General features: G+C 31.6%; 2 protein-coding genes across 3 annotated transcripts; one reads left to right on the top strand and one right to left on the bottom strand.

The window, feature by feature from the left end:
- Nucleotides 1-250: 250 nt before the first annotated feature.
- Nucleotides 251-10,687, top strand: ArfGAP3 (ADP-ribosylation factor GTPase activating protein 3). Of its 2 annotated transcripts, none has more exons than XM_088193812.1 (10): nt 251-378; nt 459-650; nt 720-851; nt 8,450-8,605; nt 8,738-8,908; nt 8,967-9,065; nt 9,145-9,305; nt 9,389-9,714; nt 9,791-10,033; nt 10,185-10,687. In XM_088193812.1, exons 1-10 carry the CDS (start codon nt 307-309, stop codon nt 10,331-10,333), a joined length of 1,701 nt encoding a protein of 566 aa, XP_088049938.1. In that variant the 5' UTR covers nt 251-306; the 3' UTR covers nt 10,334-10,687. The 2 variants fall into 2 exon arrangements, with proteins under 2 accessions (XP_088049938.1, XP_088049937.1); XM_088193811.1 differs by having other exon boundaries at nt 9,386-9,714.
- Nucleotides 10,688-12,883: 2,196 nt separating this feature from the next.
- On the bottom strand, nt 12,884-18,665 carry sud1 (Prolyl 3-hydroxylase sud1). The gene is made up of 8 exons (XM_088193810.1): nt 18,470-18,665; nt 17,616-18,161; nt 15,171-15,820; nt 14,964-15,107; nt 14,752-14,892; nt 14,525-14,684; nt 13,930-14,156; nt 12,884-13,855 (listed from the first exon to the last, which is right to left on the bottom strand). Exons 2-8 carry the CDS (start codon nt 18,130-18,132, stop codon nt 13,571-13,573), a joined length of 2,124 nt encoding a protein of 707 aa, XP_088049936.1. The 5' UTR covers nt 18,133-18,161; nt 18,470-18,665; the 3' UTR covers nt 12,884-13,570.
- Nucleotides 18,666-18,891: the final 226 nt, after the last annotated feature.

Genomic DNA, 18,891 nt, shown 5'->3' with positions numbered 1-18,891 from the left:
TCGAATCCATTATTAATAATTTATGTAAAAAATAACTTTTTAAAATAATTTTATTTTACTAAAATAAAAAAAGTAGAAATTCATAAAAGTCGATTAATTTTTTTTTAAATAATAATAAACATTTAAATGTTATTTTTTGCGCAATAAAAAGAAAAAAACGAAGTACCATAAACAATAAAATGGGACACGTGTCAGTGTCTATGGCCACACTGCTCATGTTGTCAGCGCCGCTTCTGACGTTGGCGGCCCTGTCGTCGGAGGTGTGACGTTTGCGGGTGACGTTGAGTCGACCGACGATCGTCGAAGATGTCAGAAGGCCCGGCGCCCAAGGACATCGAGGCGGTGTTCGCCCGCCTCAGGAACTCCCCGTCCAACAAAGTGAGTCAAAAGAGCCGCCGTCGGCCATACCCTGAGCCCGTACCGCTAACTGTCAATGTCATTATTGCATATGCCCGCAGGCCTGCTTCGACTGCGGCGCTCGGAATCCAACATGGTCTTCCGTGACGTTCGGCGTCTTCATCTGCCTAGACTGCTCGGCGGTGCACCGCAGTCTGGGCGTGCACCTCACTTTTGTGAGGTCCACTCAACTCGACACCAACTGGACGTGGCCTCAGATGCGCAACATGCAGCTAGGAGGCAACGCCAACGCTGTAATTGAACATTTAATCATTCGCTTTGTATATAATGTGAACCATATTCATGCTGATATACTATTTTAGGGACAGTTCTTCCGTCAGCATAACATCATAACGGATGATGCCAGACAAAAGTATAGCTCCAGAGTAGCGCAACTCTACAAAGATAAGCTCTCAACTTTATCAACAAATGCTATGAAAGTTTACGGCACTCAGGTATGCATAATCGATTCTTTACCAAATTGAACATCTTATATAGTCCCAGTCTAAGTTAATGAGGTCTTAAATGACAACATTTGGGCATAGCCTTTATATAATAAAATATCAGGAAGACTGAAAAGTAATTGCTAAAAACATTCAATCTACATCCCACCTTGCGTAGAGAAGAAAGAGTTACTAAACACTTCGACCCATTGAAATCAAACTAGTAAAACTCCTGTGATGAACACTTAGTGTACATGTAAAATTTACTGATTTAAATTTGAAAATAAGAAAATTATTACGAAACAATCATTATAATAAGGTATTAAAATAAAAAAAACATGTCGAAAATTTTTGTCTCGAGTATATATTGCTGTGGAAGTTAAAAAATTTCATTTGAAAATTTTTTGTCAACGAGGCCAAAGAAGGACAAAAATTTTTGAAGAGGTTATCTAGTCACCTTTATTATAACAAAAGTCGAAAACGTACGCATCCACTTAATACGACTACTTCTGAGATACTAACATTGCCACTCGTCACAGAACCACATACCATCGACTAAGAGTTTAAAATTCCCAAATAGCTTTATTCTTAAATACATATATGTCACATTTAAAAAATAATTAAAATTACTATATACTTGTGAATTTATATAATATATACTCTCAATGAGTCAGCTGCAATTTAAATTTTTTATGCCATATTTACTGTTTTCTCCTCAAATATATTTCTCAGTAAAGTTATAATTTCACTGGTCAGTAAAACTGTATTTGACCACAAACAGTTGATCTGGTATGCATTTTTCACATGATCAGAGATTAACAGAATTGTGAATCTCTGATTATGTGGTTTCATGGTTCTCAATTATTCGAATATTGAATATAAATGGACGAAGTATTCGAATATATTCATTATTAATTTTTTTAGTATTTACGGATATTAATTTATTCAACCAATTAGTGTAAAAAATCAATTAATTGCTTGTAAAATAATATTTAATTAAAAAATAATTATTGATTAATAATCATTATTTACTTTTACAATCGCTAAATTTTTTTAATTTTATATTATTTGCATAACATATTGCTGTGTTTTTAATATTATTTATGGCATAATAGTTTAAAATGTGGGGAAGATAAAGATCTGAAAGTTCTCGCATGAGATACCCTAGTTGTAAAATCATCAATTCTTGCTAGCTGTGACAGGACAAATAAACAATGGATAGCTAAAAATTCATTTATGTCCTTCACACAGAATGTTTATTTTATTTTTTTACTTTAAGTGAAAGCCAACCCTTTAATGAACATATTTATAACAAAATTTTCTGGAAAAAATGTGGGGAAGATGCAATATAATGTTGGCTCTAGTTGTATTATGCGTGTGTAGTTTTTCGTTGCAATAGCTGTATATACAATAGTTAATAATGCTTGGAACGAATTTGATATACATAAAGATTGAATCCGTATCAGCGTATGTTTTGTGCGGATTTGCATATAAATTAAATAACTAAAAAAAAATTAACCGTAAATCGAATTATTGAACTGACTGAAATAAAATCCAATAATACAGGGTGGGCCTTTCCAACATTTTTTTCGTTCAACAAACAAATTCTGGGAATTTCGGTTATAGTAGATACAGCGACAAATGTTTTTCGAAAACAAAAGCATGTTTTTGTTGAGAAGAAGCGTCTCATTGTCTCACATTTCGAAACAAAATAGAGGTGCATATTGAGAGAAAAAAATTTAAAAAACTGGTCATATACGTTCGGATAGCACCTGTTGACCCGCTTCACGTCCCTATAAGGCCTAAATGTCGTAACTTTCTTGATACTTATTTTATATTTTATTTGCGAACGACATATTATGTATGAACGTAGTGACATCTCTGGCGCCGCTCAAGAAACAAAAAAATGTTTTCGTACTTCTAAAACTCTTCAAATTATCATAATTTTTTATGCTATTCATAGATGACTATAAACCCAATATGCTTGTAATATTTTTTCATATCGTAAATAAGTCTCGCACGGCATCGTGACCGCATCGAGCGATATAATGCTTTCGCGGTACTGAAACAGTTAACTGGATCTAAATTTTAAAAATCCCTTACTTTTTTTATAAAATATATAACAGTTTTATTGGTAAAATGAATGGAACATACCACTATATGTCATTTTTATTACTTCTTACTGAAATTTAGAGTTTTAGTAGGTAACAGGTTAAAATGGTTAAAAAGGTTTTAGTAATAACAGGATAAAATGCAATTTAAGTGAAGCAATAAACATGAAAACTTAACTTAAAATTATGTTAGAAGATGTGGATAGTCAACATATAATACATGCTTGCTATTTACACTATAATTGGATGGTTGTTGCATTAAAACTCCTTGTCAGACTGTTTGAATTACGCGAAGAACGTGCCATATTCTTGCACGGTGAAAAATATAATTATCGGGTTTTCAATAATTTCAATGTTAATGAAAAACCTAAGAATCTTACTTCTGCTTTAGAATATAAAAATATATTTCACTCAATATCAAATAAAATTTCACATCTTTTGCCTATTTTTATTCAAAAAAAATTTAGTATGAGGTTCATACTATTCACCGTTTTTTTTTATATATTTCTTTAATAATATTTATTTATTAAATAATAGCTTAATAAAACGCTGTTATCTAGGCGTTTGCTTGCTTGCTCACTGCATTTAAAATGACCTACTTTTCAGCACTCATTATGTAACAAAAATAGCATCATGAATCACAAGCTGATGGGCTTGTGTCACACAGCCCATAACAGGAAATTCACTAATGTGTATGGCGCTATCTATATTAGTAGTTGTCTTGTGAATTTTTAACTTAATGTCAAATCAATTTCTCAGTTTAACAAGCTTCACTTCAGCTTAGTCACTTCCAAAATTTCTGTGTAGTTCTAACTCTAGAAAGAAGTGACAGTTGTTAACTGTCAGAATTTTTTCACTGACATTTCATACTAGGATCAGGTTTCAAATGCCACAAAATGCTTTTTTAACAGAAATTGTTCTAAACTGAATGCTCTCTTTGATTGTTTAGCATTATAAAATATATTAACCTTTGCGTTCGAATGTCGCTGCTATGGCAGCATCCGATTGCATATATGGTATTATTTTTAGAATTAAGTGTATCTAAAAATATAAGTTATATGCTAGGAATGCATTTCCTAGAAATACATAACCAAAATATAAGTAATGGGTATTTAAAAATGTATGGCTATGACGAATAAATATGTTTTTTTTTTCATTTTTCTAATATTTCGTGTAAATTGAAAATGGTTGCAATGGTTACAATCCAGTTTCTTATAATTTAATAATATGTATGTTTAAATTTTTGTGAAAACGATTATAAAAAATATCCATTTATAATATAATATGATTTGCACTCACCAAATTTTTCGGCGTCCATTTTCTGCATACAACTGTCACAAACACATTTAGTTTTTTAATTACACATAAACTACACTATATCCTTATTTATATTTATTTTTATTATTTACTTTTATATCTATTTCATTTTAAAAAAATGAGTGATACGTATAAAAACATTTGTCACTATGAAGAGGAATTTTACAACTTCTGCTCATGTACGCTGTATTTTTCCTTATTCCATGTGCAGAACAAACACAACACTTTCTTCTCATGTATTTCTTCCCATTTTTATTTTTATTGCCTGATGATTTTTTAGTTTATCTGATAGCCTTTCTGGTGAATCGATGTGTTAGAAACCGGTGAAATCTTCAGAATCATAAGATTCAAATTTTGATAGACACGGAACGAATTAAACAATACGCATTAAAATAAATAAAAAAACTACCATTTTGTGCATTCAATTGTTTTTTTTAAATATTGGGTAACATGCTTAGGTATTGATCGGCGCGATCAACACTTCATATATCATTATATATATTTCATCTGTAGGGGCCTTAATTTTTTATACTTGAGAGATTCTGGCAGACCTCTATTTTTCCGGATTGTTCCACAGAGTCCTGTTTTCCATAAAATTAAATCATTTGTGAGTAAAACGCCATTATAAAAATTGTCAACATAAATACAGTGCCACTTGTCCAGATATGGGCTTAGTATATTCATCACCATGTTTATCAATCTTCCTGCATTTCCGGTGTATAATTTGAAATTACAAATATTATATAACCGCTATCTGACTTGACTTGCAAACCATTCTATTCAATATTCCATGTATGGTTATTTTCATAAAACTGAATACCCGAAAAATAAGTACCTAACCATGGAATCATTCCCTCATCCAGGGACAGGTTATTCTTCGGCATGTATTTGCCTAAAAGTAATCAAGAATTTGTGTCACTTTCGCCAGCCTATCTGTACTATTTGAAATTGTTGCATTATTAACAAAATGCAAAAAGTTAAAATTTGTCTAAATCTATTTCTTGACATAGTTTTTCGAAATATCAGCGTCTCGATTAAGGGGCTCGTTGACCAATAATCATTTAAACACCCATTATAATAATTAAACTCAACCACTTTTTCAGTTCACATTGTTCCATTGTGCGGTTTTTTTCTATATTTTTGTATTTGTGAGATGTTTACCGATGATATAAATTTGTTTCTGAAACTATTATTTTGAATAAATCATCGCCAATAAATAAATTACCCACTTTTTCGATGCTTTCACTATTGTTGTTAAAAACTTGTACCCCTGGAATACCTTTGAAATCTTGCTTATCCCATGTTGGATAAAATTCACTCCATTCTTCTGAGATAATATCACTATCACACTCACCATCACTAGATGAAAGTAAATTCATCAAACTGTCTATTTTCACGTACACTTGAATTAGAATCACTTTCGCACATATCACTATATTGGGGTGTTGGACAACACATCTTCAAAATTTTCCAAAAAGGTTCCATCACTTTCGTCCATTTTGTGGTGGTTGAAAATATTTTTTTAAATTAAAATCACAATCACAAAAGATCACTGAAAGTAGAGCAATTTTCGCAATATATGGGGTGTCCCAAAATTAACAAACGAAATTAAATTCAACGAACTCTCTTCGCTGTGCTTCAGTTGTTGTGTTAATTGAATTTTGTAAGCATGGAGACAGATCTTTTGTGAGTATACGCTGTAAAGAGCTTCTTGAAATTTGAAATTTTTGTCCACGACGCCGAATTGATGTTCCGGGATTTTCACCAACACTCACGCAATGCTTCGATATTGACCTTTGAACGGCTTGTTTTTAGACGACCAGTGTGCTTAGCGTCTCTAACTGATTCAATCTCTGAATTTTTCAGGGTTGCCAACATTTACTGCACAAATGACGGCAAATTCAAATCTTGCGTTAATTTTAAAACACCTTTTAGTTCGATCGATAGTTCAGAAGAGACTAAATATACTGCATTTCTTCGATTATAAAATGCATTTTTTTATCTTTATGGAATTTCCGAATTCATGGTGCTTCATATACCCATTAGATAAATTCTCAAAAGGTATGCATAAGGTAAACTGATAAGACGGAACCGGTAGAGGCGATTTACCATTTTAGAACAATATTGCTTGTAATATATATTATTTGGTTTCGTCTCGCCCGTTTCACTGTTACTAACTTTCTGTCTTTCACCAAAACGGTGACCAAATTTCTCGATGCGGTAATTGAAGTAGACGTACAGATTTTAAAAAGGCCTTCGACTAGGTTTGTCATGGGTTATTATTTTAAAAATGTCAAACCTCGTTTCTCTGATAATTTAACTCGGTTATTCTCGGGTTATTTGAGCGATCGTAGACAGTTTGTAACATATGGCGGCTGTTTGTCGAAAGAATATTTCACCCCTCCGGGGGTTCCTCAAGGGTCCAACCTGGGCCCTCTGCTCTTTATGTTACTTATTAATGACATAAATAACGGCAGATACAAATTCAAGTTTTCTTCTGTACGCAGATGATTTAAAATTGTATAAATGCATTCGATCTATTGCGGATTCTTTCTCATAACAGAGTGATTTAGACTCTGGAGATGGACTTCCGTTAACTATCTGCTTTTAGTGTCGGAAAGTGCCATATTGTCATTTTCTCGAACCCATTCGCCATCAGTTTATTCCTACGATCTTGGTGTGAACATTTTGACTAGAGAAACTTCTCGGAATCACTTTTGAGAGCAAGTGGAGGTTCTCTCTACACATACACGACGTCTGTGATAAATCTTCCAAGATGCTGGCTTTGTTATGAGGAACGCCTTTCACTTTGACGATTCGTCAGTTATTCGCATCCTCTACGACACCTTAGTTCATAGCATTCTTGAATCGGGATATATAATTTGGAATACCCAAATAACCAAATTTAGTCGATCAAAAAGGGTTTTAAGATACCCTTATAAAAGGATATCTGGTTCTTATCCGTTTTTATATCCCAGCGCCTTTCTTTTAGGAGCGTTGGGATACGATTTGCTGAGTTCTCGCAAAAAGTTGTACATCGCTAAGCATTTCTTCAAATTACTGAAGGATGCTGTCGACAATCTAGCTATTCTCGAGGAATTCCGGTTTTGGAGGAATTCGAGAATTATGATCGCGTCCTCTTTTGTTGACCGTTGGGGCTAGGACGTCTGCACTTGCCGATTCGTCTATGGCTATGGCCATCCGACTCCTTAATACGCTGGCATTGCACATTGACCTGTTTAATGTCAGCTACAAGGAGCTGGTCCAGTTCGTATCATTTAATTTTGATATTTTATAATTTTTTTTGTTTGCTTCTTTATATGTATTAATTATATATATTTTTGTGTATTAAAATAATACAATTATTGTTTTCGACCATCGTGACGCATTAGGGTAACTTGTTAAGATACAATGGTCTTAATTTAATTTAAATAAATAAATATATAATACTATATTTGTATACAAGTGTATTCATTACATAACCTAATTATGCGACCCATTTAGAAACACTGTTTAAATGCCTGATCTAGAATCGAACGCTCCCATTACTATGATGATTTATTACTTCTAATAAATAGGGATTGGTTGAAGTATATTAAAATCGAATTTTGTAAATAGAGCGCAAGAAACAATTATTCTTTCTCAGAAGTCAAAAATTCACGTCAAAAGCAATAAAATCGTGCCATCGCAGTGGGAACGCTCGGTAACAAGCGTTCCCACGACGGCACGATTTTATTGCTTTTGATGTGGATTTTTGACTTCTGAGAAGGGACAATTATTTTTTTACACTTTCCTATTGGTCAAAATTCGGTTTAGATGTACTTCGTTAAATTCTTACTACTTAAAAATCGTAATAATAATATAAAAAAGCCATAGATTGAACTTTAGATAGGTATTTATATTACGATACCAATTACACGATTTTATAGCTTCTGTGCAATAACTGTTAATATTATATGTAACATCATGCATTTGAATCGGATACATTTTATAATTATATTCTTCAGGAGAAAATATTTAGATAATAATCCCAAAAGGTTCAGCAACTAAAAATATATTATTTATTACAGTGTTTCCATATACAATAGATAGTTGATATTTATATATATAATCTTGATATTAATAAATAATGAGAAATATATTTCGATGTAACAATCTAATAAACATTATTTATTTTTACAGCTCTTCATCGATACACACGTAGAACCCGTTGAGGTGAAGGAAGAGAAGAAAGAGGTAGATTTCTTTGAGGAGCACACTAATCCACGTGACGAGTTTGTGCCTTTTGCGACTAACCAATCCTTATCAAAAATCACTAATACGACAATTATCCAACAGGTAAGTGCCTCCCGTTTAGTTTATCTAACATTTCAAAACTAGTTATTTTTCTATTGAGTACACATATCTCAAGTGTGTGACTAATTGCATTTATTTAGAACACTAGTGTATAATTTTGCATATGTATTTTAGAACATCCTTTCGTCTGTAAATAAAAATGAAACCGTCGCTAGTCCAAAAATTGACGATAAAGTGAGCAATGGATCGGGACCGAAGGTCGAACAGCTCACTGACGTTAACTTGGCTATAGATGAAAATAGGAAACCTTCGATCGGAGGTCGAAGAGCTCAGCCAGCAAAAAAAGTAAGTTGTGAAGATGCACTATGATTGTATTTATTTATATTGATTTCATTGTATTTAGTTAGGGGGAAAGAAGGGAGGCTTAGGAGCTACTAAAGTCAAAGCTAATTTCGATGAAATAGAACGAGAAGCAGCTATGGCGGATAAATTAAAAGTCGAGGTAATAATTTATTTTGATGTTTGAATAATATGATTAATAATTGAAGTTGAAATGATATTTTTTGTGATGTATATAATAGCAAACCACTGAAACGAAAACGACGACAATTTCAAAAGTGGACGAGGAAGCCGCTGTTGCTTCGATGCGTTTAGCGTATCAACAACTTTCCACGGCCGATCAGAAGAAAGCTAAGGAATTAGAAAGATTAGGCATGGCTATTACTTCTACGAAATCTAAAAGGTATATATTAATTTTAATTTGTTCTGATTTGAATGCAACTGTAAGCTTGCAAAAAATATTAATTAGATCTCTTTCTTTAGTAGTAGCGGAATTTCTCACTCGGCGTTCGGCGACATGCAGACAATTCAACAAGAAAATGCGACTGCTACACCGGAGCACAACTCAAACAAATCGTCGGCTCTGGATGATTACGAAGACTTTGGAGGCTTTTCGTCAAACTTTAACATGTACAGAAACGACTCGTCGAGCAAGACACCAGATTCTTTCTTCGACTTCAAGGACAGAAGCAGTAGCAATTCGAATAACTCCTCGAACATGACCTGGGAGGTGATAGAGCCTGAATCGCAGCAGCCCGTTAGAGGAATGTTCGATAGCGAGCCTTCAACGCCTAAAAATTCAATGCGTCTCCGTGCGTATTATATATAAATATTTTAATATCTTCACTTCCATGTGATCGCATGATTTATTTCAAATGTGTTTTTCAGCTACTTCAAGTTCATTCGGCGGTAGTTCGAACGCTCGTTCCAATAAAAAGTCAGAGGACTCGAGCAGCGGTGGCGATACCGCCGTGAGAAAGTTTGCCGGCGCAAAGGCTATTAGTTCAGATCAGTTCTTCGGCGACGATGCCAACACTAAATTTGAAAGGGACGCTAATTTGAATAGATTCCAAGGTAGTACGAGTATATCATCGGCCGATTTCTTCGGTACGCCGGATCGAAATGTACCGAGTAAGTATTAATCTAGTGAGTTTATATTTTAATCAGGGTCCTATAGTGCAACTAAGCAAAATTTAGTATTAAGAGCTAACATTAAATTTGATATATATCCGATACTAATACCTTACCACTCAGTTTGCTATATATTATTTTTTTTTTTTAGGGAGTTCCAATTCTTTAAACTTCAAACCGTTGGAAAATTTAGAAGACGTCAAAGAAAGCCTTCGTCAAGGCGTCACAAATGTAGCCGGAAAGTTAAGCTCACTTGCAAACGGAATGATGACTTCCATCCAAGACAGATACGGTTACTGATTATGATTCTGCAAACCGAAAAGAAGTTGATGTTCAAGTCTGATAATCTGGCTTTTGTTCACAAACTGTCAAATAATTTGTGATTGTTTTTTTTTAAAGTAAAATTTGGCAATAATTTTATTTCAACATGAAAGTGCAAAATTCCAAAATATAAAAATATTTTTTAGTATGAGTGGCTTCCAGTTTATTTTATATGAATAGTTTTTGAGTTGAGTTTTAAAAAAATTGCGGGAAGGCTGAAAGCACGATTGAATCTGAATAAGCTAATAAAGCATTTTTATTTTATTTATTATTAAAAAGTAATTTACGTATGTGTATGTATAAAAGATGAGGTAATTAAATCTTTTATTTTAATCATATTTTTTTTATTATGTTATAGATATCCAAAAACTGTCGCATTTGTACATTATAAACTTAAGATAATAATGCTCAAACGTTAGTCGAGATTGAATCTATCTTCATTAGCGTAATTTGAAGTTAATCTTACATAGATTTCGACGCATTGGATATTAATTTGAAATTTATAAATTGCAACTGAAATCTCTTAGAGATAAAGCTCTAAATCTATATCATCATCTTTTTATGTATTATATAGTATCATATTTAATTATAGTTTACGTTATTTACGAGCATTATGTTAATAATTATATTCTAATTCGAGAGATTTCGATCGACGTCTATTGAATGTGCGATTATATTTGCATTATCGGTCGAAAGCACTCTGAATTGTTTTCTATGTATTATTATTGGGGCCATTTTTGTATTTGTATACCACATTAGTACAACAAACAGTAAATGTGCAAAATTTTATTTTGACGATAACCACGCAATTAGTAAAAAATCACTCAATATTATATATGTATGTATAGATCGAAAGGTTTGACTTTTGACCAGACTTATTACTCGATAAGATTCATTATTGATCAATTAAATCAACGATTACATAATTGTACTACTATGTAACAGTGATGTGTTGGGATTAGTATATGTCTGTTGTAAATAAATATCATGAAAAATTGCAGTCATAATTTTAAACACTCGAGCTTTCCAGTAGTGTCGTTTATTTGGCTTTTGCTGCGAACGAACCTAACCTCGATTTTAAACTTGCCAATCAACGATCATGGTAATTATTTTAATATCTATCGACATACACCCATATGTATATACATTGATTTTATTTTATATAATTACGATGTATTACTTTGGTTATGTAAATTTAAAACATAAATAAAATATTATTTATAAAATTTAAATGCTTTATTTTAAAATAATCGAATACACAATACTTAATCCATACTATATAACTTTTTTTTTATATAGTGTGAACCGAGCTTTACACACATTTTTATATGCCACGTGCGAACAAAGAAATACGTGTAATAATTGATTTACTTATGGACAACCTGTGTTGTGTATAATTGCATGCAAATCTCACAAATACAGCTGTGCATACTAATAAAAATATAAGATTGGTTTTTAATTCATTTTTTATCTTCAATCTAGTCTCGGCAGTTCAATTTAAATCGAAGTAAATTACCTAAAAATATGATTTTTATATATATATAGGGGTGTTGTACTTAAAATGCAAAATGAGACAAAACGATATCGATTTAAATTTATTAAAAACCAAGATTTGGCCATATTTTAAATACAGTAGACCCCCCAATAACACGGTAAATTGCGTGTAGTTGGGGGATTATAAAACACAATTTTTTGCGATATGTACGTACCCTTTGGCTCTCTCACACATAAAGTAACTGGCACCCTAATTTACCGTGTTATTGGGGGTCTACTGTATATGAATTTTAATTGACGGAAATTTATTTTTGTAACAATAAAAACATAAAAAATAGGGAACTAAAAGATATTTAAAATTTATAATTTTTAGGTATTTACAATAATTGCCAAATGAAATTCAGCTATGATCACAAAATAAAATAATTGTTCTAGTGTATAAGAATTACGCTACATAAAAATCTTTATCTTTCCCTTTCTACACAAATCTGGTGTAGAAGGCAAAGGGAAACCTTTTTGTTTCCTATAAAAATTCAAATACCAAAGTATTTGAAAATGAGTGTATTTTCACATAAAACTTGAAATTGACATTTAGTCTAGATTGGATTATTGCGCAAACGAAAATTCTGAACTACTTTTAATTTGTGTAAAAAAACAGGAAATGTAAGTATATCATATCAATGTAAATTACTAACATAATTGTAAAATATTTGCAATGTAAACATATTATTATTTTTATATATATTGAAATATACTTAAAATATACATATATGTATCATCTATGATCAGAATTTTCACTGTTTAATAATAAACAAATAAGCATTCTTAATTTGATTTAGTGTTTATAACGTCTTTCAAAAACGACCATTTTATTTTACTTTATCAACAATAATGATAAAGTAGTTTTAATAGCATTTAATGTTAATATATTTTTATATTAACCGAGTTGTCCCGATTTATTATATAAACATAGATTTGTATCATGTCATTTAAAAACCACCGTAAAAAATCACATTATCAATAATAGTGATAGAATGATTTTAATAATAATTTATTATTTGCAGTCTTCATTACAAAAACACTCCAATATGTTAAATATTAATACATTTTCACGAATTTTATCCCAATTTTTCCAACATATATATATATTTTCTCCTTTATTTCTGTTATTATCACTTAAAAATATTTGAGTATGGCAACATTTAATCAAATTGGCGAAATTTTTGACTTGTTTTCTACACAAATGTTAACACTCTCTCTCCTGCACCATATACTATAAGGCAAAAGCTATAAATATTTTTTTTAAAGTTTACAATGTCAGTGATAGATTGATCAGATTTTATAATTAACATAATAAATGTATATATATAGATAGATTCTGTTGTCAAATAAGAATATACAGGCATTTTCTTAAAGTAGTAATTCTCAAGTATATATATAATCACATTCTTAAAACTTCAAATGATTCTTCGAGTACCATTTCTAAAATGAACTAAACAAAGAAAATTCAAGTTATAAAAATATTGATACAATTTACTCAAAAATATATATTACATTAAAATTTGGTCATATTTGTAAAGAAAAATAACAATCAACTGTTTTTTTTTAACTACAGACTGCATAGCAATCTTTTCGCATTCACGAATATTTTTAAAACTGACTGATATTCGACAATATTGTAAAACATTTTTTTTATAATTCACCTATTAAGTACGTATAAATTTATTTCGCGGACGTATCTCTATAGCTGCATGCCAAAATGTAGAATGTTTCATCTTCTTTAAAGCTCAACTTGCTGATGTACTTGGTGAACTTGGCGAAGCCGGTTTCACAGTGGACGATGTTCAAAGCGTTGTTCTTCAAAAACACCGAGATGGCCGGATCGGCGTCTGGTTCTTCGGGAAGAATGTAAGTGATAGTGCCTCCTTTTACGAGTCTATCTGGACATCCGAGATAAATGGCAACGTCTATTTCGGACACGATGTAATCTCCTTTCAAAGGGAGAACCTTTGAAGAACAAAATATATTATAATCAATTGAGGAACGATGATAACGAGCTTAGAATAAAATTAAATATATACCGTATAACAACCCGCTGTCCATTTTTGAATTTCTAGTTTACAAAAGGCTTTCAAATTCAGTTTACTCTGTGCTACGTAGTCTGACAGTAGATTTACAAAATGTTTACAGCTCAGCAACTTTGTAAAATCGTTTAATAGTTGATGTGAATCATTTTTGTCCAAATGATTCAAAGGCAATATCTCGTAATTGCGCAGGTTCAATGGGCCGCGTTTCTCCCAATCTAAATCTGATTGATCAAATGTTATTTCTTAGCTAATGAACTATGTAAAATCAAGATGTGATATGAAATATAGGTTTAGTAAATTAAATCCAGATCTTTCATTACTTCATAAAAACCATGAACAATATTTTTATGTCACCCTAATAATCAAAACTCCAACAAACAGTTTTTGCTTTTTTCTCGCGAAGTAAAAAAACGATTCATTGGATATAATTTTCAATTCAAATTGATTGAACTTAAATTTTATTTTATTATAATTGCTTACATTTAGTAAGCTAATGGAACATTGGTTTTAAATTAGTTATTTAATTATCTTAATATATTATAGTTTTGTAATAATCTGTCTAATTCTAAATAATATAAATTATATATACCATCTCTTTGTAAAATTTCAAGTAGATCGTTATACTTCGTTTCCAAAAAAAAGTTCTCTAAACTGATCTCCGAAGTATCTTCAAATCTTGGAACAATTTGATTTTTGCACTTCGGTGTTAAATATATTGGCGTGATCCAATCGCTGAGATCATTTTGCAACTGCAAAATTATCATGGAATAAAAATTAAGAAAAATATAAATCATACGTAGCATTAAATTTACGTACAATATCATTGTTAGGTGGCAAAACTTCGACATTTTCACAATATTCTGGTTCTACATTAGCTTCTTGATTTGACGGTAGAGGTCCATGAAACCATCCATTTATAGTCAATCGAGGATAATCAAACGACAAGACTTCTGATACCTACAGATAATAATCGAATGAATTTAACTGAATAAAGAAATGATTAATTGATTTATTTTTAAAATAAGCACCTGATGAAATGACTTAGATCCAACTTTAAAAAAAGCAAACGTATTGTTTTTAGGAACTAAGCTTTCTACAGGAAATGACGGCTGATTCAATTCATCGACGGCAAAGAATTCTAGCTCTCCGCCCATTGATTTTTTCCAACCGACCTACAAAAACGAATAGAATCGTTAAGCTATTAAATATGCATATAAAAAAATAATCTTTAAAACCTTCTCCGAAGATTCGTCATCGTCTACAGTGATGTCCCACGGCGCCATATAAAATATAAACGCAATTTTCCTATCATCTAACATATCGTCGTGAACCAGTAAATGGTCTCCGGGGCCATATAATGCACAAGATGCCGATATGTGCGTCAATTCCATGTTTGTGACTTTCGCTACCCACTCCATGACGCTATTTTGTAACAGTTCATATATCCACTTGATACTTCTTTGCCATGTCAGATTTTTTAAATCGACCGTTCTGTGAAATTCGTACAAGTCCATTATTCTCCTCGACCAATCCAAAGTATTCATGTCGTCGACAACGCAATCTATCGTATCGGGATTGGATAAGAAATTATCAAGGATACATATCTGAAATGGATGGTTGTGCAGAGTCAGATTTGTGGATTTGTACGGTTCGTTGTTTGACCAGTGTGAAAGGAACTGTTCTTCCGTTTCCGGCTGACAGAAACAATCGTTCAAGTCAAAGTCTTTAGCGTCCACGGATTTTCTTCTCAGTTGTTTAACGCATTTTGATAAAATTGACGGCCCGGCTATTACTGATTCGGCTTCGTCCGATATAATAGAATCGTCGTCATAATCTTCCGATTCTTCGGACTCGAAAGACGAATCAGTAGGAGTTGGTGATCTACCTAAAAAAATATTATTGTTAGGCAATGGATTAAAAATTTGTATTTTTTCTACCACAAAGACGAGATAACTCAATTCATATTTGACACAACTTTAATCAAATAATTTGATTAGAAAATACTACTCCAAAAATTTCAGTATTTGTAGTGCCTAAAAAATTATCAAACTATTTTAATTTTATCTTAGTCTATCTATCGCGCAATGGGAATTTTTATAATAGCACGAGTTTGCTGATTTTTCAGCAATTTTTTTATGGTTTAGTTTCGAAACGACTCGTGAATAGTGAGTTGTAAATAGTAAAATATTCAATAATAATAACTAAATTGTTATTAAAATTAAAAAAATTATATTTTCAAAGAACCATGAACAATCTAAAGAAAGATTATATTTTTTATAATCATTACAATTTTTAATCTTAATAGCTGATAATATTTCCTGTCCATACTTTTTACTTGTATCTTATATTTTACTATTTAAAAATACCCATAAACACAAGATGAAATTTAATACCGTAATCTTTATAATTAATGGATAATTTACATAAAATATATTTTTGTCAAAAATATATATTCTCAATAAATTAAACTATAAAATTTTCCCAAACAAAAAAACTAAGCCGAGAGAAGTTTGACGAATTATGGATAAAAAACATTAATAAAAGGACGGTACAATTTGGCTTTATATTTAAAAAATTAGAAATCCCCAAAACTTTTAAGTAAATAATCGATTAAAACTAGTAGTAATTTTATATGATCTGCTTTTATCTATGTTTTCACGTATTATGTAGTTTTTTTCTTATACCAATTATACCAGGGCATAAATTAAATTCAACGATCAATTGTAGAATCGGTGAATATTCTGTTTGACGAATTTCAGATCGGTATATTTTCCATTCGACAAATTTTATCTTTCGGTGAACTTTTCAGACAACCGTGCTTCAATAGAGAAGAATTAGAATACAGCCTAATTATTCTAAAATGTTTTTTTCCGTTCATCCAAGCTTATGCGTCGGGTTACAAAAAAATCCACTTTTTTCTGGACTATCGTTAACGTTCCGTTACTAAAAGCCTATGTAAACTTCGGGCCTAGAATTTTCCGTGTTTCGAAATTAAATTTTAACCAGTGACATTTTTTAAGGAGAATATGTACTACAAAAATATAATAAATAAAAATTTGAACAGGGGCAAATTTCACGCATCTGGGATGCATCAAAATATTTCTTTCACCTAAAATTCCGACTTGCGAATTAGTTCTATTCATTATTTTGGTATAAACTGTCACTTTTCTGTTATGCAAAACTTTTTTATGTCAACGTAAACAATTTTACTTAATAAAAGTGTATTAAAAATAATAATTTAATTTCAAGTTTAGTTTTATAAAAACTTTTGTGAGGAGATTTTTATGCGTGCGGATTCTCTAGTAAATGACGAATAAAATCATTTAAATCCAATGAAAACTATTTGCTACAATTATTAACGGCCGGCAGATAAGTGTTAATATAAATACATACAAATAAAAAGCAATCGAATATATGACCTTTGCCAAACAAGAACAAAAGAGAGATCATTAATTCGTAACACCCAAGAATTTGAAGAGCGTATTCTATTGTTGACATTCGGAAAACGGCCACAATGGTTTCGTTTTAAGACGCCCACCCGGAAGACATATTTTTGTTTCATTATGGAAGTTGTTAATTTTCGTGCATGAAAAATTCACCATGTAATTTTACATAAGAATAGTTATATTGTCTTTGCGGCAAAATTTATTTTTATCGTATTTAGAAAATAATATAACAACCTTTTCTTAATCGTTTCGCCTCCGAAGCACTAGCTATATAAGATTCGACATGACAAACTGAAGAATCGCTACTATCTAAGTCTATAGTTATTACTTCTCCGGGTCGTTTTGGCGGTCGATCGAAATTTATTCCTGCAGAATCCTCGTCGCTGTCGTGGCGTTGCGGCGCTTGACCTATATCGTCCGATGATTCACCGTCATCATCATCATCAGCATCTCCATCGTTATCGTCATCATCTTCAGAAGCATTAGCCATTGTTGAATCTACATCTTCACTGATGTCATACAAATTCTTAATTCCCGACGAATCCATTTCCTCTGGACCGTTATCTTTAGAATCGTTCACTTCAGACGAATCCATCTCTTCTACATCATCAGATTTTTCGTTTACATCTTTTAAATCTTCGACTTTATTACTGATGGATTCTGTCGTAAAGTCTGTTTTTTTAATATCATCTAAAACATTATTTTCAGTGTCTATTGTAGCGTTCGACGAATGTTCTTCTACATTTTCCATATTATTAAATTAGATGAAAATAGTTTATTCTGTAAACGTAATGAAACATCAATAAATTAATATTAATTCATTAAAAATTGTCCGAAATATATTTTTAGGTTATGTAATAATAAAAAATAGCGACATTGTGTTTACAAAACACATTTTTGAATGACAAATTAGTAAATCGACATTTTAACACTATAATTAACTTGTTACGCTCAACATAATCATGAAAACGCATTACTATTGTTTTCCAGTCGTAAATTTGACAATATGACCGATTAAACTGATAATTTTAACTCGACATATTTCTTAAAAGTGAAACTAATAAAAAATATATGAAAGAAATACTCACTATCACAATGACATGACGACAAATAAGTCGGAGCGGCGTAGTATTCAACACATAATCTTTTGACGAGTCTAATTCGCGTGTGAAAAAAACGCACAGAAAACCAAGCAACTGTCCACAATACGCGGCAAACGAACCTCGCTGCAAGACGCTCTGACAGTCTGCCGCTGTTCCACGCACAGTAACCGACGCATCAAGTGGTTACTATTTCATGTGTCAAATGTGATTTGAATTAAATTCATATTATTGGAACTATCCGTTATAAAGAAATTATTTCAAAGCTAAATTCAATTAAAATCACAAGTTTTTCAATAGTATTCAATCAAATGTATGCAAAAAATATGGCTGGGTCTAGGCGGCTTCCATAAATTATGTCACAGGATTAAGGAGGGAAGAGATCAGGGGAATTTTGATAGTCTGTGACA

The sequence above is a fragment of the Plectrocnemia conspersa genome, unplaced genomic scaffold (assembly GCF_051122295.1).
Source record: "Plectrocnemia conspersa isolate PC_06_02 unplaced genomic scaffold, ASM5112229v1 ptg000010l, whole genome shotgun sequence".
NCBI classification, from domain to species: Eukaryota; Metazoa; Arthropoda; class Insecta; order Trichoptera; family Polycentropodidae; genus Plectrocnemia; species Plectrocnemia conspersa.
The sequence above is the reverse complement of the archived record's forward strand: the minus strand, read 5'-3'. Positions and strand labels throughout refer to the sequence as shown.